This window comes from Castanea sativa, chromosome 10 (genome assembly GCF_040712315.1).
Source record: "Castanea sativa cultivar Marrone di Chiusa Pesio chromosome 10, ASM4071231v1".
Lineage (NCBI taxonomy): Eukaryota > Viridiplantae > Streptophyta > Magnoliopsida > Fagales > Fagaceae > Castanea > Castanea sativa.
Genome location: NC_134022.1, coordinates 4376902 through 4401572, shown reverse-complemented (window position 1 = coordinate 4401572; position 24671 = coordinate 4376902). Strand labels below are relative to the sequence as shown.

The 24671-nt window shown below is 34.7% G+C and overlaps 4 protein-coding genes across 4 annotated transcripts; 3 read left to right on the top strand and 1 right to left on the bottom strand.

Annotated features, from left to right (window-relative positions):
• Window positions 1–88: 88 nt before the first annotated feature.
• On the top strand, window positions 89–2796 carry LOC142613563 (mitogen-activated protein kinase kinase 10). The gene has a single exon (XM_075785949.1). It carries the CDS (start codon window positions 1586–1588, stop codon window positions 2567–2569), a length of 984 nt encoding a protein of 327 aa, XP_075642064.1. The 5' UTR covers window positions 89–1585; the 3' UTR covers window positions 2570–2796.
• Window positions 2797–4368: 1572 nt separating this feature from the next.
• LOC142612873 (protein SAMBA) lies at window positions 4369–13071 on the bottom strand. Its single transcript, XM_075785048.1, has 4 exons — window positions 12814–13071; window positions 11211–11321; window positions 4792–4886; window positions 4369–4539 (listed from the first exon to the last, which is right to left on the bottom strand). Exons 1-3 carry the CDS (start codon window positions 13010–13012, stop codon window positions 4825–4827), a joined length of 372 nt encoding a protein of 123 aa, XP_075641163.1. The 5' UTR covers window positions 13013–13071; the 3' UTR covers window positions 4369–4539; window positions 4792–4824.
• A 468-nt stretch (window positions 13072–13539) lies between these two features.
• On the top strand, window positions 13540–17228 carry LOC142612829 (uncharacterized). The gene is made up of 5 exons (XM_075784993.1): window positions 13540–13681; window positions 14474–14591; window positions 15828–16218; window positions 16341–16489; window positions 16880–17228. Exons 2-5 carry the CDS (start codon window positions 14481–14483, stop codon window positions 17171–17173), a joined length of 945 nt encoding a protein of 314 aa, XP_075641108.1. The 5' UTR covers window positions 13540–13681; window positions 14474–14480; the 3' UTR covers window positions 17174–17228.
• Window positions 17229–17809: 581 nt separating this feature from the next.
• On the top strand, window positions 17810–23461 carry LOC142612812 (lysine-specific demethylase JMJ32). Its single transcript, XM_075784973.1, has 3 exons — window positions 17810–18766; window positions 22854–22924; window positions 23006–23461. Exons 1-3 carry the CDS (start codon window positions 17898–17900, stop codon window positions 23218–23220), a joined length of 1155 nt encoding a protein of 384 aa, XP_075641088.1. The 5' UTR covers window positions 17810–17897; the 3' UTR covers window positions 23221–23461.
• Window positions 23462–24671: the final 1210 nt, after the last annotated feature.

Genomic DNA, 24671 nt, shown 5'->3' with positions numbered 1-24671 from the left:
TCTGAAACGTTCTTAGTAAATATCTGATGCTTTTGGTATTTGACATAGTAAATGTAGGTTTTAGGCTGCTTTAGGCTGGATGCAATGCTCATAGACAAATTCATTCAGATTGCACATGGATATCCAATGAACATGGGTCCATCTTATTTTTTATAAATTCTTCTGAACGGTCAACGGGACATCACACGGGCGTAGTATCATTGAGATAATAGGACCTAAATGTTGACAGTCACGTTTAGCCTGAGCAAGATGCATTGTCAGGTTTTGTGTTAGCCATGGGGTTTACATCTTAAAGTGATTCGAGTAGAAATAATATTTTCTCCAGTGATGATCTATGGGTGGAAGGTGGGCCCACTATTGAAAGTTGAAAGGACAAAAAATAGGTATTCACATGCATAAAAAAGACAGCTATATCTGTAGATTGGCAGTATATTTTTTAGGGGAAAGAGAAGTTAACTAGTATCTATCTGATATGGTTTGTGCTAGAATCTTGGAACGGGTGACAGATTGTGGAGCTTTAATTTTACTAATTTGAGTTCTCTAAAAGTAATGCTCTTTAGCTTATTGATAAACAAAGATCCTCCCACTTGGTGAATCCCACGCAAGGATAGCCATAAGCTAATGATGCTAGTCATTCTAGTGTTGGTCCGTTTTCTGTGCATTGCAGACTTATGAGTGCCAAATGTTTCCCAGTTCAACCAAGAAAAAGTTTCCCTCACTCTTCTAAGTTCTAAGTTCTAACAGCTTCCAGAGAAATAGCTACACGTTTTAGAGTTTCTGTTTTGGTGCATGAAAAGGAGCAATTGCTCTCAACCCCCATGTAAGCATAGCTATCCATAATTCCATTCCATACCCCTATAACACTTACCTCTGTTAGTTAAGGGAAAAGCGGCTGTTACATGGCTTTGCCTTCCATTTCGGCTTCTGATCCTAATTATATGATTTTGCCGGCACAATCCCTTTATCACTCACTATCTGTTATTGTTCCAAATCCTAAATGCACACTTGTTATCACACCCTTGATCACGAATGAGGTTGTCATAATCAAGCGGATGAGACTCCCCTTATCTTTCAATTGTAACCCATGATTTTTTTTTTTTTTTTGGAACACTAACCCATGTGTTAGCCATCAAGATATATTTATTCATAAAAAAAAGGTTTCTAGTTACTACAATTGACAAATTAGATTTAAAAATATGTGTAAGCATGTTGAGATTGATGCTAATAAAAGTGATATTGATGATGGGTCCACGTGAAAGTGATATTACTCTAATTACAATTCATGAGGTCAACTGTTATCTAAATGATTGTGAAAATTATTGTATCTCTAGCATTACTGTAAAAACTAATTACCTTTAGAGCCAAAGATAGGCATTGACATAACCACAAAAAACTCACCTGCCCTTGAATTATGGGATAGTCACATTCAGTTGTTAGCCTTGTGATGTGCTTGTGGGTTGCATGCACTAACCAATCCCATGTATTAATGCTCGTCAGTTTGATTTCTTCGCTACACACACGAAGTGAAAGAAGTACTTATAAGCAGACATAGGGAGAGAGAAGAAGAGAGGCTGTAAGAGTGTAAATGACATTGGTGAGAGAGAGAAGACACCAACAAGCACTAAAGCTATCCTTGCCACCACCAGTTCCAGTAGCTGAGTTCCAGCACCAGATCCACTTGACTGCATTGTTGCCAGCCTCTGGTCCTGACTCTCCAGGCATTGACAACCTCTCTGACCTAGAGAAAATGGCTGTTCTTGGCCATGGCACTGGTGGCACTGTCTATAAAGTCCTTCACAAGAAAACCTCATCAATTTATGCATTAAAAGTGCTCCGGTTCAATCAAAATACAGTCAGCATTTGCCGCCAGGCTGCACGCGAGGCTGAGATCCTCAAAAGAGTTGATTCACAATATATTATAAGGTGTCATGCAGTTTTTGATAATGGTTTCATTGAGACAGACAATGGGGGTGGTGATCTTTGCTTTGTTATGGAGTACATGGAAGGAGGCTCACTACATGATGTGTTGCGAGCACGCCAGAGACTACCTGAGCATGTAATCTCTGGTGTGGCTAGTCGTGTCCTAGAAGGACTGCACTATCTGCACTCCATGCAGATAGTGCATAGGGACATAAAACCATCAAACTTACTTGTAAATGATAAGGGAGAGGTGAAGATTGCAGACTTTGGGGTTAGCCATGTTGTGGCTGGGACACGTGAGGCATGTCATGACTCCAACATGGGCACATGTGCATACATGAGCCCAGAAAGATTTGATCCAGAGAGATGGGGTGGTGATAATGCAAATGGGTTTGCTGGTGATGTGTGGTCACTTGGGGTGGTGGTGTTGGAATGTTATGTGGGTCATTTTCCATTGATTGGTCCTGCGCAAAAACCAGACTGGGCAACATTAATGTGTGCAATTTGCTTTGGGGAGATGCCGGAGATACCGGAAACAGCCTCACCGGAGTTTCGGAGCTTTATAAGGTGGTGTTTAGAGAAGGATTGGAGGAAGAGGGGGACAGTGGGTGAGCTTCTTGGCCATGCTTTTGTTAGTAGAAAATGTTAGAATTATGTTGTGAAGGAGCGGTTGATTAGTTCAATTGCGCTTGCTTCTCTTTCTTTTTTCACCTCACACTAAAATAATTCTTTTTGTTTTGAGTTCACAATAACTCTTTGATCTCACTTCCTTTTGGTCTTGGGGGATCAGTCATGCCACAGAATTTTTGGTTGCAAGTTGGAAGTGGCTAGAGTCCATTGCAAGAGTGGTGGCCATTTGCAGTGTAGTGTATGTGTGTAGGTGGTGATGACAAATGACAATGTGTTTTTGAAGAAATTTTATCTGATCTTCAAAAACAAGTTGCTAAGGTCCCTTATTTCTTTGTTATATATTTTATTTTATTTTAAATAATTCCTCTCAACATACCAAATTTTTATCAATTGTCCTCCCATCGATTTGCTTTTGTATATTTTCCAGACCACAATAATTTTATACTTTTGTCACATTAACACTCCATTTATTATACAATATCTTTAATAGTAAATTTGGAGATGAAAATTTTATTTTATTTTTTTAAATTAGAAAGATGAAAAATCATATTAAGATATTCTATGAACGAAAAGATATATTTTAGTCAAAGACTTTACATAACATAATATATTTAGGGTCCGTTTGGATTGAGGAGAATGGGAGAGGGAGTAGATGAAAGTAAAGTAAAGTTAGTTGAAAATAAGCTAATTTTGAGTTAATTCCACTCTACTCTACTCCCCCAATCCAAACGATAAGAAAGTTAGGATAAGTCGGTGGTGGTTTTGCAGTTAATGTGAAATAACAAAACTCCTCAAATTATACAGCTTAGCTAATGAGCATTATTAATTCTTCTTTCTTATATACGTAGTTGTAAGAGAAAACTCACCTGATTATTACCTAACAAAAGAAAACTCACTCAATTCCCCAATAATTAAAGACAAAGTTGTCATGGCAAAAAGGAATGAGTTTGAATTCCACTTATACCAAAATAATTTGGTGTCTAGATATAATAATAGTTATTATCCTGAAGCATATATCATATGTTAAAATAGTATAATATCTCAAAAAAAATAAAAAAGGAAAGAAAATAGTAATGTTGTTCATTTATTTTGTCTGCTTCCTTAAACTACTTTTGAAAAGTGCTTGGAAGCTTATATTCCATTAACCCTTTTTTCTTCTAATTACATTCCAGAAGGGAAAAAAGGCAATGTAAGGGGGAGTTTTTATTTTTATTTTTGTTATTATTTACTCTGCTTTCCCATAAGCATGTAAATTAAAGTTTTCCCCTTGTTTTATCTTTCACCAGAGGTAGTTTGCGTAGACAAATATTTAGACAGGGTAAACAACAAAGATCATAGTTGTTCGTGCTAATCTGGAAGACGAGCATAGTTCTCAAGTCTCAAGCAAGAAGACCTCACCCTCTTTTACATGACCAAATAATGAGGGTTAGAACTTAGAACAAAGAGCCTACACCACTAAGGGTCTATAGCACCATCCCCTTTTCTTGATTTTCATTCACAATCTCTTCTATTGGAAGCCAAAAATCATCACCAAGTAGCATGAAGAAATCAAGATAATGGTTGTCTGTTCTATGCTTTCTACCATTGGAAAGCATAAGGTTCCAGCCTATAGGCGGAAGAGGCTGTAAATTCAATCAATAGAATAACCTAATCAAACAGAAATTTATGAAGGTAGGTCCAATCTCCCCATGCTTAACACACCAAAAAGAGACTGACAAGAGACTAATGCCTTGCTAAGAACCTTGTAGCTCATAGCTCTTGCCTCTTGGTGTGTGTGTGTGTGTGTGAGAGAGAGAGAGAGAGAGAGAGAGAGGGTCAACTAAATCATTACAATTTACTTGAACATACACATATAGCCAGCAATTATAAATCCTCTAAGGCAGGCCTACTTTACATTACATTGCATGTTTAGTAATTATAAGTAGGAGTTTCAAGGCATGCCACTGACATTCAGGAGTGGTTAAATTTTCAGTTTGGCTTCAGGGACCCCTGAAATGAACAGATTACCAAATGGAACAGTCCTGATCACTTCATATACATTTGCTCATATGTCAAATTCAATGAAAATTGAAAAAGCAAAACCGTTCAGAATATCTGTATAAAAAGAAACAGAGGGGATACAGACTCTAAGCCCTTCAATGTATGTATTCTATTTGAGATGAATTTCAGCACTTGAACAGCTTTAATTATAATTAATTTGAAGAAGGTTAAAGAAGCACATCTTAATCATTCACAGTATACCGTATAATATGCTTCTGTTCTAAGAATTCAGAATCATTTTGGTGGAGCCAAATTCCAACTCTTTGATATTTCCGTTGGCTTGTGAAGAAAACCACCTGAAGTGAGTTTACAATGAAACTTAATTACCAATGTTAATGTTGCAATGAACAGAAAATATAGGTAGTAGCACTAATATAAGGTGATATAAGAAATATATGAGCTGAAGAAACATAAAACAAAACCAGGCTCTCAAAACCACAAAAAGGCTAAGCAAGCAATTTAAGATTCTAATATATGTTCTAAAAAAGTAGAAAAAAAATGTGAAAGATGCTATTGAGGCCCCGCCAATGAGCAAGACAATAGAGGATATACCAACAAGCATGTCCTTTTGCCTAAATTGATCTTCTAGACATGTTTCATAAAATAATGGGTTACATCCCTGTGTGTCCAGCATATGTAATTCCTCTCTTGATACTAATTCATGCAAAACGTAGAAACTAAATGCGGTGTAAAATCTGATTGATTGACAAATCAAATGTTAAACCATATAATAACTTTCTATTGGATTTGTTTTTGACAAATCCGCTGTTGGATTACATTTATCTTATACCTTCTAGGCTTGCAAAATATCAAGATGGTTGGCGATCAATAATTATATGATATCAAGTTTTTGATATTCTAAAATTACAAATATGAGTTTATTGATCCATATAGTAAATAACATCTAATTCATACAAATTTGGGCATGCATATTAAGAACAAAAGAACATGAAATGATTTTCCAAATACTAATCAAATAAAAAGTCATTGTCGTATAACTAACAAAGAGTTACATACCAAGTGTAACTTAATCCATTGTAGGAAAAAAAAAGTGTAGCTTGATCCTAACAACCCCTACTTCTAATATAAACAAAAGAGAAACATGAGCAATAATTCAAATTCAAAAGACACCAAACATGAGAAATCGCTTCAAACTACATCAAAGACTACCCAAATTGGAGACACATAGCTAGGTGGCAATATTTGTATACTTAACAAGTTTGAAGTATCTTACTTTTAAAACTATGTCGAGATAATTTTACTCCCTTAGCAACAATAGAAAAACATACAAGGTACTTGACTTCTAGCTACAATATTTGTATACTTACAAAGTTTGAAGTATCTTACTTTTAAAACTACTTCTAGATAATTTTACTCCCTCAGAAACAATAGAAAAATATGCAAGGTACTTGTCTTCAGTCCCCTTTTCATAATCAAAGTTTTGAAGACTAATTGACATAGAAAGGAGAACTTCTATTCCAACAATGTTTTGAAGAAAAATATCACCATGAAATTCTTATAGTAGGATGCACCAATATCATCAAGTCCATTAGAAACATTTATTTTATAGGATAAGTTAAACTTTCACTTAGTGAGTATTGAACAAACAACCTCACCCTCCATTCCATTATTGTGGAAGGAGGAAGTGTCATTTAAGTTAGAGCTCATTGGCTCCATCATGTTTAACTTCTATTATAAATTCACAAAGAAACGAGAAAATTCTAATTGGAGAAAAAATGAACAAAGGATAAATTAAACTATGTTCTGAATGAAATTCTATCCTGCAAGGATACCTATTAAAAAAATAAAAACAAATTATATTCTGCAATGATAATGGAAAACCTATTGCATACATCACGTAGAGTTAGCATCTTGTGTTATGAATAAGGCTCATCAACGAATGCAACAATAGAAAGAAACTTTCATTAGATAATAACTACTTTAAGAATTCATTATACTGATTTAAAATATGCATAGAAAAAACTGACCGTCACTATTAGAATTCAACAACACTACAATTCAAACCCTACTAATAAAAGAAAATATCATGCAGACATTTTCTATCTAATTGCAAGTGCATAAATTGATTAAGGAGAAACTATGATAGGGTGAAGTTTTTTTTTTTTTGGATGATGGGGATACTCACATTTCTATGCATAACAATCATATTAATTATAAATCAAAATGATTCAAACAAATCTATAAAGGATGAGGGTAGACGATTTTCATATTTTGTTTGAATCAATCAAGTAAAGTGTCCTGTGTGGCTGTGTCTTTACTTATATTTGAACAATTAATAAGTCGCATATATGAGCCAAAAAAAAAAAAAACTAAAAATAAGTGCTGAATTTTAAAAAAAATAAATCACTTAGTTATCTAACATATGATAGATGCTTAGCCTATTGGATGTTCTAAATTAAACAAAAAAAAACACACACACAATTATATACAAACTTATCAAAAATAATAATAATTATATACCAAAAAAGGAGTGGTCCTGTCAACTTTGAGGGGGCATCGCCCTAGTATAGTTTCTCTTCTCCCATTAATTAAAAAGAAGTTTTAGGTTTATGGTTCACTCTAAAAACTCAATAGTTACCTGCAATTTATACTTTTTTCTTCTATAGATAAAATTTATATTGTAACAAAATATTATGAAATTTACAATTCAATGAAAATATTTGCAAACTTTATCATTGGAATTAATTATGCTTTTAGTTATACTTTCTTAACATATATAACCACATTTTTCCATTTAAGTAGTCCATAAGTATTAATTAAAATGAAAGTCACTTCAATTTAATCAAACTCTCGTGAATAAAATAAAATGAAAAAAAAAGGTGCTTGTGCACAGTGTGGGCTATAAGGCTAGTGGTCCAACATAAGATAAAGCGCCACAACTAGAAAAACCATAATTATCTTATTAATTTAATAAGGCACATGAAACATAATCCAACTCTAAAAATGGAATATCAAGAACCCCTTCCCTGTCCCACCCACCTAACAAGAGAGAGAGAGAGAGTTATAACTTATAAGAGTAATAACTAACAGAATCAAGTCAGAATGTCTGGAATCATCCCAAACATGCAACAAAAAGATGCTCTATCAATGCCAAGAGTCAATTAAAAAAATAAAAAATAAAAACTCATTCCAATGACAAGAACCATCTCCATTTGTTAAATTACCAACTATCTCAAAAGCTTAAACTATTAAGAAATGGTAAATTTAACACTTAACAATATTTCTAACACTACTCCCCCTTAATAAGTAGAGCCTAACATGTAGGATTTTTAACAATTTAAATGGGAGGTAGAGTGGAGACAGGGATTGAACTTAGGACTCTCTTGAGACCTCCTACTATGATACCATATTAAATTACCATTTGTCCCAAAACCTTAAACTATTAGAAAATACTTAACAATAATTCTAACAAAAAGACTACAAAATTTCGCATTTAAATTCAATAACTTGGAGATATTCTTCAACTAAGACTAGTCTCAACTAATTAAAGTTGGCTTTTCACTTGATAGAAGCATTGGGAAATAATGAGATATTGAAGGCAATTGCATTTTTTCTAAGAATCAGCTCCCAAGTATGGGAAGGCAAAAAGTAAAATGAACACGAGTCATATAACATTCCCTTTTTCCACTGGGTGCAGTCTATCAGAATAAGTAAAGTTATATGCTCCAACTAGTGGGAGCAAAACTAATATTTTTTGCTCTTCAGCTATGCACAACCCCTCCCCCCAACCGTTTTTCTATAACAACTAATTGTAAGCTCTTTTCCCTCCTACTTTTGTTATTTCTCACTCAGTAAGTTCAGAAGGTTAATTGGATTTTAATTATATGATACTGTGACCAGTCTTTTGATATTGTGTTAGGATCTTGCCAAAAATCTTTTTTTTTTTTTTTTGATAAGTAATGAAGATATTCAAAAATACTACCTCATGCAGAAAATCATAAGTCAGAGCTTGATGTTTCCAATGGAGACATCCACAGTTCAAATTCCCCCTCTTCCACATAAAAATGTATGTCAGGATCATGTCCATTTGCTTTGCAATGGGCAGGCCATTTCATGGTGAAATTTTAATTCCCAGTGAATTTAAAAGTGTACATGGTACCATATCATTTAAAATCCCATTTCACTAAGGAAATTATAACCGTTTAAATGATGTGACACATTATTCACCTTTAGATTTGTGATACGTTAAATCTTAACCTTAAAATGGATCCTTTCCATTTCAAAGCAAATGGAGAGGACCTTTTTCCTTTGATATTTTTCTTTAACTTTTAATTTGTAAATCATCATCACTACAATTGCTATACGATTTAATGAGATGTACACAGTTGAACTATCATTGTAACTGGCTTGATCTTCACCATTAATGAGAAGTTGAAAATAGTTTTTCAGGAAGCACCTGTAACAGAAACGCCTTTCTTACTGCCCTGATTTTTGCATTTTAGTAATATTGAGAACTTTTCAGCAGGTGCCATTTAGAAAATTTGAATAGCATAGCAATAGATTGTAGTTCACTTGCTATTAAGGCTTTATAACAAGTCTATCAGTGACCATGTTCTAAACATCATTTGAATTTTTATATTTCTCTTCTTTAAGCCCTTTTTTATTTCCTTTTGGCATTGAAGAAGCCAGAAGAAAAGGTCTATGATGAAGCTAAGCAAAGTAAAGCATTAGGTGCTCACGCTAGGTTTGAAAAATTAGCAAGCTCCAACAAAGGATTGTTTTAGTAATGTATCCCAAAAATCTCTTGAGTAAACCTCTAGCCAAACAAAGCCTAAATACATGAGAAATGTTGATAAAAGTGTCAAGCACACTTAAGGGCACAGGCCTCTTGGAGCCTGGGTGCAAAGTGCAAGCGCAAGTCTGATTGAAGTAAAGCGCACAATTTTCAAATATAATATCTCATAACTTCTAATAGGACTATTCGTAACATATAATAAAAAATAATAATAATAACTTAAAATTTGTATATTTTACCTATTAGGTAAGTGCGATTATATAATGTTTGTGAGTTCAAATACAACCAAAGTTATTTCAATTCTTAAATTTTTTATATATAGTAAATTGAAAATAGTTATCAATGGTCAATATCATTATATCTAGTCATAGAAAGTTTAAACATTATATTTTATATAATTATTTTATGCTTTATAAAAGTAAATAACCATGACAGTTAAGATCAAATGTATATGGTTCAATCAACATACATCTAGAAGTCAGAGACCAAAAAGCACAAGAATTGTAAATAAACATTGTTCACATCTTATGACATGTAAATAAAAAAAATTGTTTGTGTAATACAACACCCTAAGGATAGTGGTTGTGCAGTTATCATTGGTCTATGTCATTTCTTTCAATATCAAGCAATTAATTTTGATGATCCATGATATTGGGTTTGTTTGGAGTTCATTGGGTGATGAAAAAAATCCATTGTTTAGCTTTTAGCTTGTTGGCAAGGACGGTTTGGTTGTCACCGAAATAGTCATATTTGGATGATCAACCCCCATTGCTTGATGTGGTGCATTTGGAGGGAAAGAAATAGAAGGATTTTTGAAGACACCAAGAATTCCATGCTTGATCTCAAGTTATTCTTTTTTAGAACCTTATTGGACTAGTTGTAAGCCATGAGGAACCTTTCTTTATTTTCTATTGTTGATTTACTAGATTTATGTAACTTTTGAAACTGATTGTTTACCCTAGTATATTTCCTGTATACTCGGGTGACTAGTTTTTTATTATTTATACAATTTTATTACTTATATAAAAAATAAAAAATAAAAAAGTGTGCCTAAAACGCACTTCATTAAATGAGCTTTTTTTTGGGCCTAGCAAAGCGTTGAGAGCTTGGGGCTTTGAGCTTAAGCGCACTTTTAACAAACATTGTACATGAGGCATAAATAGTATACTAATAAGCCTATCAAGTTGAGTAGCATTATATTTGAGCTAACCCAAGCCATCAACCTATAACCAAATCAAGCCCAGAAAGTTGAGGTACTTAAGGTCCTAACAAGTCTATTAAGCCAATTAGTACTCAAGGATTGGTTTAAAATTTAAAATAAATAAATAACAAGATCAAACGTTCTGCTTTCACTCCACAAATGACCTTATACAAGTCTGCTAAAGAGAAGAGCCACGCATATGTAGTTCAATTCCCCTTAAATCCCTAAAAGTAGACAGGTCATGTTGTTTCTGAAAGCATTCAGGCTGTTCCTTCAAGCTTATCACACTCAAGCAACTAGCAACCAACAAGTTAATGTTGAAACTTTGGTACCCACACAAAGCTAACCCAACACCTTACCAGCCCTACCCCAGTGACATGGATATCTGCAACTACTTTGGATCATACTTTTGAAAATCCTCAACTAAAGTAGCAAAAGGTTGTTGCAACAAATCCACCAGAGGGTGTCCACAAAGATTGATAGCAAATTGGCTAAAGGATGTAATGCAGATGTAATCTTTACTAGACTATATGTGTTGGGCATTATAAAGTGTTGCAGATTGTGGACCTTAGATCCATAAATATTTTAGTAGTCTATGTAACAAAACAAGCACATATCAGATGAGACAAAATCAAGAGGATATTGCTGGGTTGAAGAACTAACCTCGCCTTGATATAAGGTGGATACGGGAGCGAGGTCCTTCAAACTTCCAGTTATCTTCATCCAAGGATTTAACCTCCTTATCAAGTGCGGCCATCAGATCAGATTTTAGGACTACAATTCAGAAAGCAATCAGTATCTTATTATGAGAGCAATGATCTGTCTAGTGTTAAAGAAGCATAAGAAGAAGCATAAAAAAAGTACGGATTTTTCATATTTAGAATCCAATGAGACAACTATCTTAATCCGAGTAAGTTGAATATACTGCATCTGGTTCAGTGGAGTCTTCTCTTTCATATTCTTATCTATTTTTCCCAAACCAAAACAGAAAGAAACATATGGTCCAAAAATTTAACATTGCTTACATCATTTCTCAAAACCAAACACACACACACACACACAAACACAGAGAAAATACACATAGAAATTTCAACCTGAAAGACCCTTTAAGCCACGTACGTGGAGATTTACCTGAAAATACTCTAGGCTTGAGGTCATTTTATGATAATTAGGACAAACAAATAGTTCCAATTTGTACTATTATGCTTTACACAGTTTCTCAGAATTAGTCATGACCTCCCCCCCCAACAAAAAGAAAAGGCAATTAATAGTACTGCAAACCCTGAAAAGCACAAAGCAAGTACTTTAAACCCTGAGACACAAATCGTCAGTATCTAGAAAGTTTGTGTAGAAGTAAAAAGCTGATTGCTGAAGTTAATCCTTAACCTCCACCTAGGGCTGTAGATGAACCAAATTGTTCATGAACAGTTAGAGCTCGGCCAGTAATGTTTGTTTGTTTAGTAAATAAGTTAAGCTCAAACCCAACTTTCAACTCGATTATTAAATGAGCCAAGCTTAAACATAATAATATGTTCACGAACAAGCTTGTGAATATAAGGGCATGAGTTAATTATATATAATACTATAAATTTATATGTATACTTGTCTAAAAATATATTTATATAGACTTGAAATTCGGTTGTATAAGTTTGTAAATTGGTTCATATGATATAAAAATTATTATTTGTATATTCATAACCTAAACAACCCATTTATGGTAAAAATTCATAAATTTGTGAAGGAGTAAAACATTTTAGTCATGATTTAACTACATATAAGAAAAAAAAAAGTTAATCAAGTAAAGCTTGTGAACAAACCCAAGCTTGCTAAGCAAGCAAATTAACCAAGCTTGAACATTTTCAATCTTCTTTGGTGATGAGCTCGAGCTCGAACTCAGCTCGTGTTCGAAATAAAATTTTAGCCCTACCTCCACCCTCTCTAACACAAGAAGGAAAAATACAATTATAGCTTAAATGTGTGGTAGAACTGAACTGAAAAGCCCAAAGGGCTAAAAGTTTAGGAATTTCACAATGATTATATAATGACCCCAGATGGTTGTAATTAATAAACATTAAAAAAAAGATTAAAACCCACTAATCACTTTTTTAAAAAATTTAATGTGAACCTCCTAAGCACTTAACCCAATCTAAAAGGCCAAAAAACAAGGACCCAGATGGCTCAAATAAAAGAACTTTCGGACAATGACAATGTAAAAATAGAAGGACCCAGATTCGTGAAGAAATGAACAAAAGAGAGAGGTACAAACCGAGCATAGCCTCGTCTTTACGCTCTTGAAAGGAAATTGAATCAGGTGGGTTGAGTAGTAAATCATCTGTGGATAGAGTAGAGGCATTATTGCTGCTACTCCCTAAGCCTAGGCCTAAGCCTAATCCACCCACAATTGCAGTAGTTGATATTGATGAGTGAGCTGGTGAAGAAGATGATGACGATGTTGAACTATTCATTTCTTTTTCTTTTGTCTTTTTTCCCTGTTGCTGGAAACTTAAAAGTGGTAAAAGTTTCAAGCTTTGTATTGATTGGCCAAAATTGACAATTAACCCAAATTCCCAAACCATATAGTTAGTTGGTAATATTTCAAAATTATATTTTTAACTAACATTTTAAATCTAAAAGACTCAATTTAAGACTTGTAAATCGAGTTTTAAAGACTCAGTTTTCATATTTTGATCATGTTCTGCTTTGGAGTTTTTTCACGTGGCGAAAAGCCAAAACAAATCACATAAATCGAGTCTTAAAGCCTCGAGTTTGAAAGGAAAAATCAAGTTTTTAAAACACGAGATGTTAATTTGATATATAATTTCAAAATGTTGCCAACTTACTATATAGTTTTGCAATCGGAGTTAATTGCCAATTTTGGCCATATCAATTTTGCAAATACAAGCAAATGGGTGTTACTGAGAGAGCTCGTTTATAAATTGTGGGCTTGGTTCTGACATACAAGCCCAACAAATGTATTGACTAAATGAGCCTCTTTGCTTCTTCCAGGCCCATAATATGCCTTCTCTCTCTCTCTCTCTCTCTCTCTCTCTCTCTCTCTCACTCTGTGCAGAAGAGAGAGGTCCCTCGTCCATGGTTAGCTGAAGAAGAAGAAGAAGAATCAGAAGCTGATTTAGGTGAGTTTTTACTTATGCCTTGTGCCTCTGTTTGTGGTTTTTTACTCTCTGCAGAATAGAGATATAATTACATACATTTGATCTTTTCTAGGTGAGAAACAGAATTTTTGTTGTTGTTGTTCTTGAAGGATTGGATGATTTTATTAAAAAAATAAAAATAAAGGGTATTGATTACTTTGTGGAAATTTTATTAAGGGCTGCTGCAGTATTTTCGAAATCTGACTCTTAAGAGGAGAGGTTGTTAATTATTAGATTCAGATGAGAATTTAGTAGTAGGAATAAAAACCCTCTGATATGCCCACTTTATACTCCACCAATTGCTCTGGGTTTTGATTGTGTGAGTGTAAAATGAAACACAAAAAAAAAAAAGTGGGGGCTGAGGATTTGTGTTTGTAGGATTAGGACTAGGAGTCCTTCACTGATATAGGATTTTACAAATCCTTAATGCAGACAAGGAGATTTCTTTTTGTTATTTTGGGATTCGCTTCTTTGTAGTATTAAGTTTAGTAAAGTCTTGACGCTGATTGTGTATGGGCTCAATGGAGGAGGAAGAGGAGGAGGAGTGAATTTATGGTTCGTTTGGTTTGAGAGAGAGGGAGGGAGGGAGGGAGGGAGGGAGGGGGAGTAGAGTAAAATAGAGTAGATTTGGCCTAAAATTAGCTTATTTTCAGCCAATTCTACTCTACTCTCCTTGCTCTCCCTCAATCCAAACGAACCCTTATAGTTTTTTTCTTCTTCTTTTTATTTTTTTATTGATGTGTATTTATAGTTCCAATTTTTATTCTGTTGCAGTTACTCCATGGAAACTTGGCGGCATTTTCAGTTATGCATTTATCTGTTAGTTGGAATTTCGTTGCTATTCTTTTTTGGCACTGGCTCCTGCATGCATAGTTCTTCAATCTCAAGTGAGGTGAGTTGACCTTACTTTTTGTTAGCTGAATTTTTAAGAGTTTATAATTCAAAACCATTGCTTTTTTCTTTTTTTTCCCTTGGTGTGTGTTGTGTGACAAAGAACTATAAATGCACTGGTGTGAAGAGTCATTTAATTCAAGTCACTAAGTGGAGAATAAAAACAGCATAGGTAGAGACTCTGTGGAAGAACATGACTGTTGCAACAAATATGACCTTAGTTACAGTAGAAAGTAAAAAGGATTTACGTTGTGGATACCAATCTATTCTTTTCACAGTGCTTCTTTCACTTCTCAAATCTACCTAGGCAAGTTCCCTACCCTTTGCATAATTTTTATGTTTGGTTTGTCATCATCACCTTGGAAACAGAATATATTCTCCCTGGGATATTGTGTTTTTTTTATCTGAAGAAGCACTTGTTGTGCCTTTAATCACTATCCATGCTTAGAAACCTTTATCCATTTTGAAAGAGATTGGGTTTTAATTGCAACAGCAAGCCCCTTGCAATTTAGGTCTCTTTTTCATTTTCAGTTCTGTTGATGGCTCATATAGTCTTCAATGAACACACCAGTTGTGTGAATTCCTTTGCTCAATGATATTAGTGAGTGATCAATGTGTGAGCGTATTGATTCATTCAAAATACTAAAAGAAACCAATGTTGGCAGTCCAAGCATCTAAACTGTAATGCTTGGGAACATCTTTAAGCCATTATAGCTTTCCAGTTGCTTCATTATGACTGTCTTGAGGATGAAATGTAAAGCAATCCAATCTGATATGAACATGAAGAGATTACCTACTACGGAATTTGAAAATACAGTAACACATTGGTGTAGGTGGACCATTTTTGAAGCATTAAAAGGAAAGAAGAATGCAATTATGCACTTAAAACCTAAACTACTTTAGATCCCAAAGTAGTATCAATCATAATTGTGCCTAACAAGTTAAAATGGCACTTTCTTTGCCCATAATAATCTGATGGAGGGCGAGTTCCTAGGTTCTGCAATAAAGAAATAAAGAAAAGAAAATAGAGTTTTTATGCAATTCTGCACTTCTAGAATTTATGAATTATCATTAGTACCCAATTAAAGATACTGTTCCATCAAAAAAAATATTTAATGATATTGTAACGAGCACCGTATCACAATGTTCCAGGGAAAAATCTTTGCCAATTTTCATCCTCCTTTCTGATACAACTGATTTTAGTATTTCTTTTTCTCACACGTATACTTTTTTTCAGGCACGAAGGGGTAATCCAGATTTTGATCCCAACAACTCAAATATCAGCTCTTTTTGCAGTTTCAAGAACTTTATAATGGAATCTTATTATGAAAAGTATGGGAGCTTGCTTGATTCAGATTTCCAAGATTTCATAGCACAAGTACTTCCGTTGGGCATGTGTGGGAAGCTGCCAGATAATTTGAACCTTGTGCCAAGATTATCAGTTCTACAGCACAATCTGATTGGTGAAGGTTCTCATCGTCATCTGTCCTCATCCATCAGATTTAGCATGGATCTAGAATCCATAACTGATCTATCAACTCACTCATGTGAGGTCATAATTATTGAAAGACTGCCCTCAGGTGTTTTTGCTGACCCATTTGAGCTACAACATCTTCTGCAGCATGGTGGTAAAAATACTATATTAATTTTTTCTACTGAAAATCAATAAATAAATGTTATCAAAATTCTTAGATCCAAGCATTTTGCACTGTTCTTTCTCAAGCTAATTAGTTTAAACCATTTATTGCAGCGTTTAGTGATGTATCTGTTTTTGGAGACACAAATTTGGAATTTCCTTCATTTCTTTCGAACCGATCTGTTGTTGAGATTCACGTGGACGTTGGTCACAAGAATGAACTCGACATCAACATAGAACTTCCTCTACATGCACGTTATCCGGTAAGTGATAAGGATATTAAGAATTGTGTTTAAAGAAACAGAACTATTTCTTATCCCTTCTTTCATAATTTAGTATCTGAAAGCGTTTCTTAGTTCTCGTATTAAACATCTGGCCAAAATTTCTACACATGGTTGGATAACATGATTTTTCCTTTTGATATATATATATATATATATATATATATATATATATATCATTATGCAAAGTAGTTACTTTTACTTGCTGTCAGAAGAATCGTGGGGTAAAATTTAACATAGACTACATAAATTTCTTTTATTTGGACTAATATTAATTGGAATTATAGTCTGTTTTCTGCTCTTCTTTCAGTAACTGACTGGCTACAAGGGAAAGCTTGCAATACATCTTGAAATTTCTTTTTTCTTTTGCAGCCTCTAGATAAAAGTGGTTATTCAAGAGTCAAATTTGGTCCACCTGATTTGTTTGTGTGCTATAGCATAGAGGGGACGTCGCATAATCAGAGCTGTTTATTTACTTCAACCAGTATTAGTTCTGAACTGGAAAGTGAAGAGATTGTGTGGAGAATACCTTCAGGGATAAAGACTCATGCTAGAATTGTATCCGTTGTCACTTTTATTTCAGCCTTATTGTCAACTCTGTTAATTGTTTTGACATGTATATTTTATTCAGATGCCAAACCTCGCAAAAATCTGAAGCATTCTTAATATATTTTCTGGCATGATAATTTAGCATGTATCAGACTTAGTTCTGATTTTAGCCTTTGTTTTTTTTTTTTTTTTTGGCTATTAATTATGAGAATCCATGATGGAGGTGGTGTGAGGATTCAGACCCTCTAGAGTTCTTAAGATACTTTACAATGTAAATCCTCACCTTTCATTTAAAATTAGTGGCAAAATGTTACCACCTTATTAATCCACTAATTCAAACCTAAATTAGTCTTTCAAAACTCAAAAACCACTCCTATCTATGACTGTCCTAAACTTTAAAGTTAACCACTAACGTCATTCAACTTGGAGAAATCCTCAAGAAGAAAACCCGTTTTCCTTTTACAACTCTCTTGCATTCTTTAAACTGGAAAGAAAATGGTAGAACTCAAGGCTTAAAAACTCTGAATTCCCTGTAAATTTTTTTTCATGTCAGACGTGAACACTTGCAACTTGAGTTTTAAACACTCGAGATGCTAATTTACTGAATGGTTTTGCAAACTAGACAACTAATTAAAATGTTACAAAAATGATACCAAATGCAGTAAAATAAATCGTTTAAAAATTGTGCTTACTATCCAAAGTGTTTCAAAAATCATGTTAAATGCCAAATTTCCTCATGGATCGTAGCACTCCCCTTTTTAAAAAGCAGATCGTAAAACAGGCCCAAAATCACAATAAAATTTAAAGGGGGCAGCAGAAGGCAGAAAGCAGACATCACAGAATGAACAAAGAGTTGGAGGCATTGTGGGAGGAAGTGAGGGAGCTGAGTCTAGGAAACAGCACAGAAATAGACCACCTAAACTCCCCTCCAACCCCACTCCAATTCCTAAGAGACTACGTTTCTCAAAACAAGCCCTGCCTAATCTCCTCCGCCACTCTCCACTGGCCCGCCCTCTCCTCTTGGTCTCAACACACCTACCTCACCCAATCACTCTCCGCTTCTCCAAACGTCTCCGTTCACCTCACCCCACACGGCAACGCCGACGCACTCGTCCCATTCCCCAACACCAACAACAACAACAACAACCTCTGCTTCGCTTCGCCACACGTGCAACAACTCCCATTCCGCGAAGCTTTACATCTCATAACAACGAATTCAGATTCTAATTCCAATACCCAGAAATTTGTTGCTTATTTGCAGCAACAGAACGATTGCTTCCGCTCCGAATACTCGGCGCTTTCTTCGGACTGCGATGATCACATACCGTGGGCTACTGAGGCACTCGGGTCCCTTCCTGAAGCTGTTAATCTATGGATTGGTAACCATCGCTCTGTCACTTCTTTCCATAAGGATCACTACGAGAATCTATACGCCGTCGTGTCTGGTGAGAAGCATTTTCTGTTACTTCCTCCCACTGATTATCACCGTATGTACATCCGCAACTACCCTGCTGCTCGTTATTCCTATTCCCAGGAGTCTGGAGAGTTTGCATTGGAGCTGGAAAAGCCTGCGAGGTACGTGCCTTGGTGCAGTGTAAATCCTTGTCTATCACCGGAGAATATGGAGGCTGAGATGTCCAAATTCCCCTTGTATTTCAATGGCCCAAAGCCCTTTCAGTGTACGGTCAAGCCTGGACAGATTCTTTACTTGTAAGCTCTACTACTTTCTTTCTCAACATGATCACCGGTTTTAGTTTTTCGATGAACTAATGATGTCTTGCATGATTGATAAAATTTTTTGCATATGAACTAAGAGTCTAGAACACCCATCTCTCAGAATTTAAAGATAGAATTAACCAGAAGACTTGAATTTGCATGGGATGATGCCGCGAGTAACTTCTTGTTCGCGTTTTTGTGGAGAATCTTAGTGTTCCATACACTTGAATTTACACAAGTAGAACAAATTTTCTTTTGTTCCAAATGCAGGGTGCAATATTACACAAATGCTAGCAAGGATAAAATAGTTATCTGTGCAATTTGAAGAAATAAAAAATAGAACAAAACAAAGGGGATGCTTATTAGAGTCAATTTGTGGTTTTTGTAATAAAAAAAAAAATGCAAAAGAAGTTGTCTATAATAATCCACAGACCCATTGAATAGAGCCAGGAGACCAAGAACATATCTATAACCTACCTTGTTATTAACCTACCTTGTTTAAAATTAACAAGCAAATGGGTCATTATACTTAACCATAAAATCTACAACAGTTATATTAGAAAATCAGCATAATCACTTATTTTGGATGAACTAGGATGTCTTGCATAATTCATAACACTTTGCCTTCCTCTATTGACTTTAAAGTGAAAGTTGTGCTACTATTCTGAATATTCAATTTTCATTTATTATGTTTCAATGAAAGAGATTCATCAAAGCTACCTGAACCTGCAAAGCTAAATTCTTTTATGGGACGTGAAGTTTGTAGTTTCTGATTCAGTAATGTGAATTTGCTTCTTAAGCTAAAAGCTGTCTCCTCTCAGAATTATTGAATTTTATACAACTGGCTGCTATTAGCTAGACTCTCCCATTAAATCTGTTTTTGTACCTTTTTCTGAAACTTTCAAGATCTCCTTTTTTGTCTTGGGATGCTTGGAAAATTTGGAAGCTGTTTATGTAAGTAAATAAGTAGGTGTCCTCCAGTGGGCAATTTCTGGTTGTGGCATGGTTGAATTTTTGAAAGATCATCAGATAAATTATAGGTGTATATGCTGTTCCAAACTGCAAACCACCCTCTTTCCCCCTTTAAAAAAAAGTGTATATGTTAGTGTGAAGTGCAGGCATCAATTTGTGAATAAGACGGCTTAAAAGAAGGAAGGGGTTGTCCTTTCTCTTTATCCTTTTATAGTCATGTCTCTATAGCCGAGATTTTGTTATATATATTTTTTTTTTTTTTGCCCCAGAGTTCCTGTTAGTACTGATTTCATTTTGTTTTGTGCTGCCTATTTTTTTCCCTCTCTTCAAATAGCCTTCAATTTTTCACTTGTTTAGTAATACATGATGCATATTTGATCTTCATATCTCACCCATATGACATCTTCTCATTTTTATTTTTATTTTTTTTTCATTTTATGCCCCCCGCCCCCTATTTACCTGCCTTATATCAACCATCTAGATTGCTTCTAATCTCACCAAACCCCCCCCCCCCCCCAACCCCCCATACCTTTTTCCTGTCTAAAAGGACAAGGATGTTTAAGAAATTCAACCCTAGATTAGGTTTCTTGATAATCTAGACCTCAATACTCCCCCTAAGGAGAGTAGGGATCCGAAAGAGTACTACAATTTTCCAAAGGTTTCTTTTACAGGGTTTGATGTTTAAGGACTTACAGATACTTGGTTTCACAAAATTGGAGAACTTTATAGGTTTTTAGTATGAAAAATGATGAATTGAAGAATAAAAGGAACAAATAAAGCCTCGGTAATCACAAACTTCTAGCTATAAAGAAGGTGATGAATTTATCAAACTCAATCTCTCTATCTTAGAAAAATATATAAAATTATTTATGTAGGCCATTCCCGATCCTTTTCCTCAAAGACTAGGTGGTGTGGACACTAGATGTTCAATTGATGTTGGTTGACTTTGTTGGACCTGATATCATAATTACTACTGATGGTGGGGCTAAATTTAGATTGATTTTGTCAACTCCAAACAACCTTTTCCCCCTCTGCTTGGGGATGTGGTAATAGACACCTGTTTGGGGATGTCGACAGTTTATGAGACCAGTTGCTTGCTTCATTTTGCGGTTATATGTTTGACTGGTCTAAGGGCTTGGGGACTCACATCTAGTGATTCCCTTCCATTACTTATAAGCTCTCTTCTCTCCTGTACTTAATTTTCTGTGTTTTCTTTCTTTCTTTCTTCCTCTTGCTTTTACTATTTGACTACTTTGCAATTTTTTGCATGAAGTAGTTTTTTTATTTTTTATTTTTTTATAATATAAATACTCTTCTTACTTATCAATAAATAAATAAAAAATCTCATGTTATTTGTCGTGGAGTGTATTAGAAATTTATACATCATTTTCCATCATTTTCTATAATTAGCAGCGTCCAATTAAGAGTTAAAACAGGAAAGTTCTTAAAATCTTGCAATCAACTGAGCTTAATACTTGAGATTTTTTTTATAATTATTATAAATAACGTAATACTTCAGAATTATTTTATAAAAGAAAACTTACTGGCTTTCCTTCCTTTTTGAGCTTCTCCCTCTTTCTCTCTAATGGTTAGTCAGCCACTAAACACAATTAGCATAAAACTATTATGGTAGATAGTCAGAACAAATGAATTAGATCAATTTATATAAGACGTCTTTGCAGTATAAAACAACTCAGATCACATAGCAAAACCAAAACGCACAGGTAGACTTTTGATAAAACACAAGTAGACATTTCTTGTAACTGGAAAATAATGACAAACTAGGATTGTTCTCTCTATTCCTGACATTCAAAGTTTTTTTTTTTTTTTTGGGTTCAATCTTTGCATGCTTTTTATTTTTTATCTTGCTCTGTATATACGTAGATTGAGTGCATTAATTTAAGTTTGACAAAACCTGAGTTATGGTAATTGTGAGAGAGAAGCCATGTTGGTTTATGTGGATGAACAGAGGATGGTGCTGGGTATAAATTAGTATAAATTAAATGGTGATGAATAGCAGATCATTCCCTAGCTTTTTTGGCAGGTTCACATTGAGGTTTTGACTCACAGGGAAAACTTAAAAGGATTGATTTATTCAATATGAACCAAACAATACAGCAAAGATCACAATAGCAATGATAGTTAACAGTTCTGTCACATGTACATTTCATTATGGGTGAAATTTTATGTTGGACCCAGTACAGCCTCAATGTGGGTGTAAGGTATTGTTGGATAGGCCTGCAGCATGGATGTTCTAATAGGGATTTGAGTGGTTTTAGAGGCAGGAACTAGGATAGTTGATTATGTGATAAATAGCAGACCAAATCACTAGCTTTCAGCAAATGCTAGATTGAGCTATCAACTTAAAATGAATTGGTTGACCCATTCTAACCCTTACAATGCAGCAAACAGAATTAAAAGCTGGTTGAAACAGACCAAGTGGACAGCATCACAAAGGCTCCACAATGATTTTCTCATATGCACACAAGGTATGGGTGAAGTACCCATGTTGGACATGACTCAGCATTGATACTGCATTGGATGTTGTTAGACAGATCTTTAGTATGGATGTGCTTGGTATAGGATATGTGTGGACTGGCTTACTGCCTTGCAGCTATACAAGCAGCGTGTCCTATGAAAAATTAAAAAAAAAATCTAACAATTCTAGTTTGATGGAATATGCTTCCATCAAATTTATTGAAGTGTTAATTTTTGTTTAGGGCAAGTTGTGGCATGCTAAAACTTCTACCAGAATTTTTTATTTTTATCATTTTTTCCTTCCCTTGTATATCAATCATTGCATATCTATGTTAAGAGTAGATGAGTTAGTGTCAATGGAAATCTCTACAGTATACCTGAATTCAATGATGCCTCCATCTCCTTAGGATCCTAAGGAGAAACATTAATTTTGTAGTTATTTGAGCATTTGAACGTAACCAATTTCACAAAAGAAAAGAGGGTGGTAACTAGTCATTAGAAGAAAGACCTTTGGATTTTTGTGGTTGTAAGTTGAATTCTTAACATGGAATCCTATTCTTTGATATGGCACTTTCTCCTAATTTAATAGATTTGTGGTAATTTCAAGGCTGATGAGATGGGGTTAATGCAGGCCAAGTATGTGGTTTCATCACGTTAGGCAGAGTCCAGATGCTGGAGGGCGGACTATTGCAATAAATTATTGTGAGGATCAAGCTGTTTTCTCCCCCTTGCAAGTTTAGCTTTAATATGTTTGTAGATACTAAGATAAAAATATGTTTGCAGGGTACGATATGCAATTTGATATCAAGTATGCCTATTTCAACTTCTTGAAATCAATTCAATACCGATCAATTCATGATCCAACATTGCCAGAAACAGCATCTAAGGAGACAGATACGGAATCAGATTGTGATTCAATTGCATATGGCTTTAAGGATGAATTTAGTGCTAATGGATCTGTAGAAAATTTAGTTGGGGGCAGTACTAAAGAAGAATGAGTTTTGATTTGATAGCCTGGGTGCTCAATTATTCGTGTGTAGGATTCTTTAGGGCTGGAAAGAAACAGAGATCCCCCAGAAAGAGGACATCGGGATTGTAACTGGTAAGAAAGTTGCTTGAAGAATGAAGATATTGGATACGTGGATGGGCACCTTAATGTTTTCCTATAATTTTGGCCTATCCATATCAATCCTGATGCATTTCCTATCACAGAAAAATTTTGGAGAATGAAGCACAAAATTGATGTGGCTCTCTTTCTTTCTTTATCTTTTTTTTTTTCTTTTGGGGAGGGGGTGGGGGGTGAGGGGTGTTGTTGAATAGCATATGAACCTTTTAGGAAAATTTTTGAAAGTAGATGGATTAAAGTGAAACATTTTAAAGTACAGCGATGATGAAATATATGCAATTTAATCTTTCTTATGTTTCTAAACCAATGTACTATTAAAATGATGGAAGGTGGCTACCCTAATTATTTTCAAATGTTGCCTTCCAAAGGTATAGGTTTGGATTTACAGGCTTTATCAAAATTTAATTTATTTGCATGAGTTCATGTTTCCCTAAATTTAATATATAAATGTTAGGATTGTAAAAGAGTTTGGTCAGGTTGAGTATTAAAAGCTTATGATTATATGTTTAAGCTTGGTCATTCTATTTGTCAAAGAAGCTTGAGCTACTGAATTAAATTATTTCAATTTAATGCAAGTGGAATCAAGGATGTGTCAGAAGGTAGTTCTTCTATCAAAGTCTACAAGACAACCTTGAGCTGCTAACGTGCTTCCAATGTCAAGTCTATCAAAATTAGACAGTGTAAGAGCAACACAGTAGATCAAGGATTTTTGAAGCACGTTATAAGAATAAATATGGAATTTTATTGCTTATTTAGCATGTAATTCACATCAAATATGCAAAAAAAAATCACTCACATTCTCCCACCAAAGGTTGAGCTAAGATTAGATGTCTCAAATTTCAGAAGTTTTACCACGAAGCTACAATGCAGTTCTAAATATGAGATAGTATGGCCAAAAGTTGTAAAAATTTTACTAATTTTATATCTATCTCTCTTCTCTACTGACTCTTTCTCTCTTCTATCTGTCCTCTACCTGTCGCCTTTCTCTTTTCTCAACCCCGCTCAGACCTCTCGCTCTCTTTCTTGTCCCTCTTCAGTGGTGGTCTGGTATTGTGGTTGGTTTGTGGGTCATCGACGACAGTTGTGGTCGTGGCTTCAGTTGTATAGGCGGTGGTCCATTTTTTGGTTCTTTCATGGGTCATCGACGGCAGCTGTGGTTATGGGTTGCGTTAAAGGTGGTTTTGGATTTGCAATGATTGGGTGGTTTTGGATGTGGATTGTAGTTAGTTTTTTTCAGATTTGTGGTTTCTTCATAACCATAACCACCTTGCTCTGCCGCTCTCAGATTGGTGGAGTTCTTTTTATTTGGGTTATTTGAGTTTT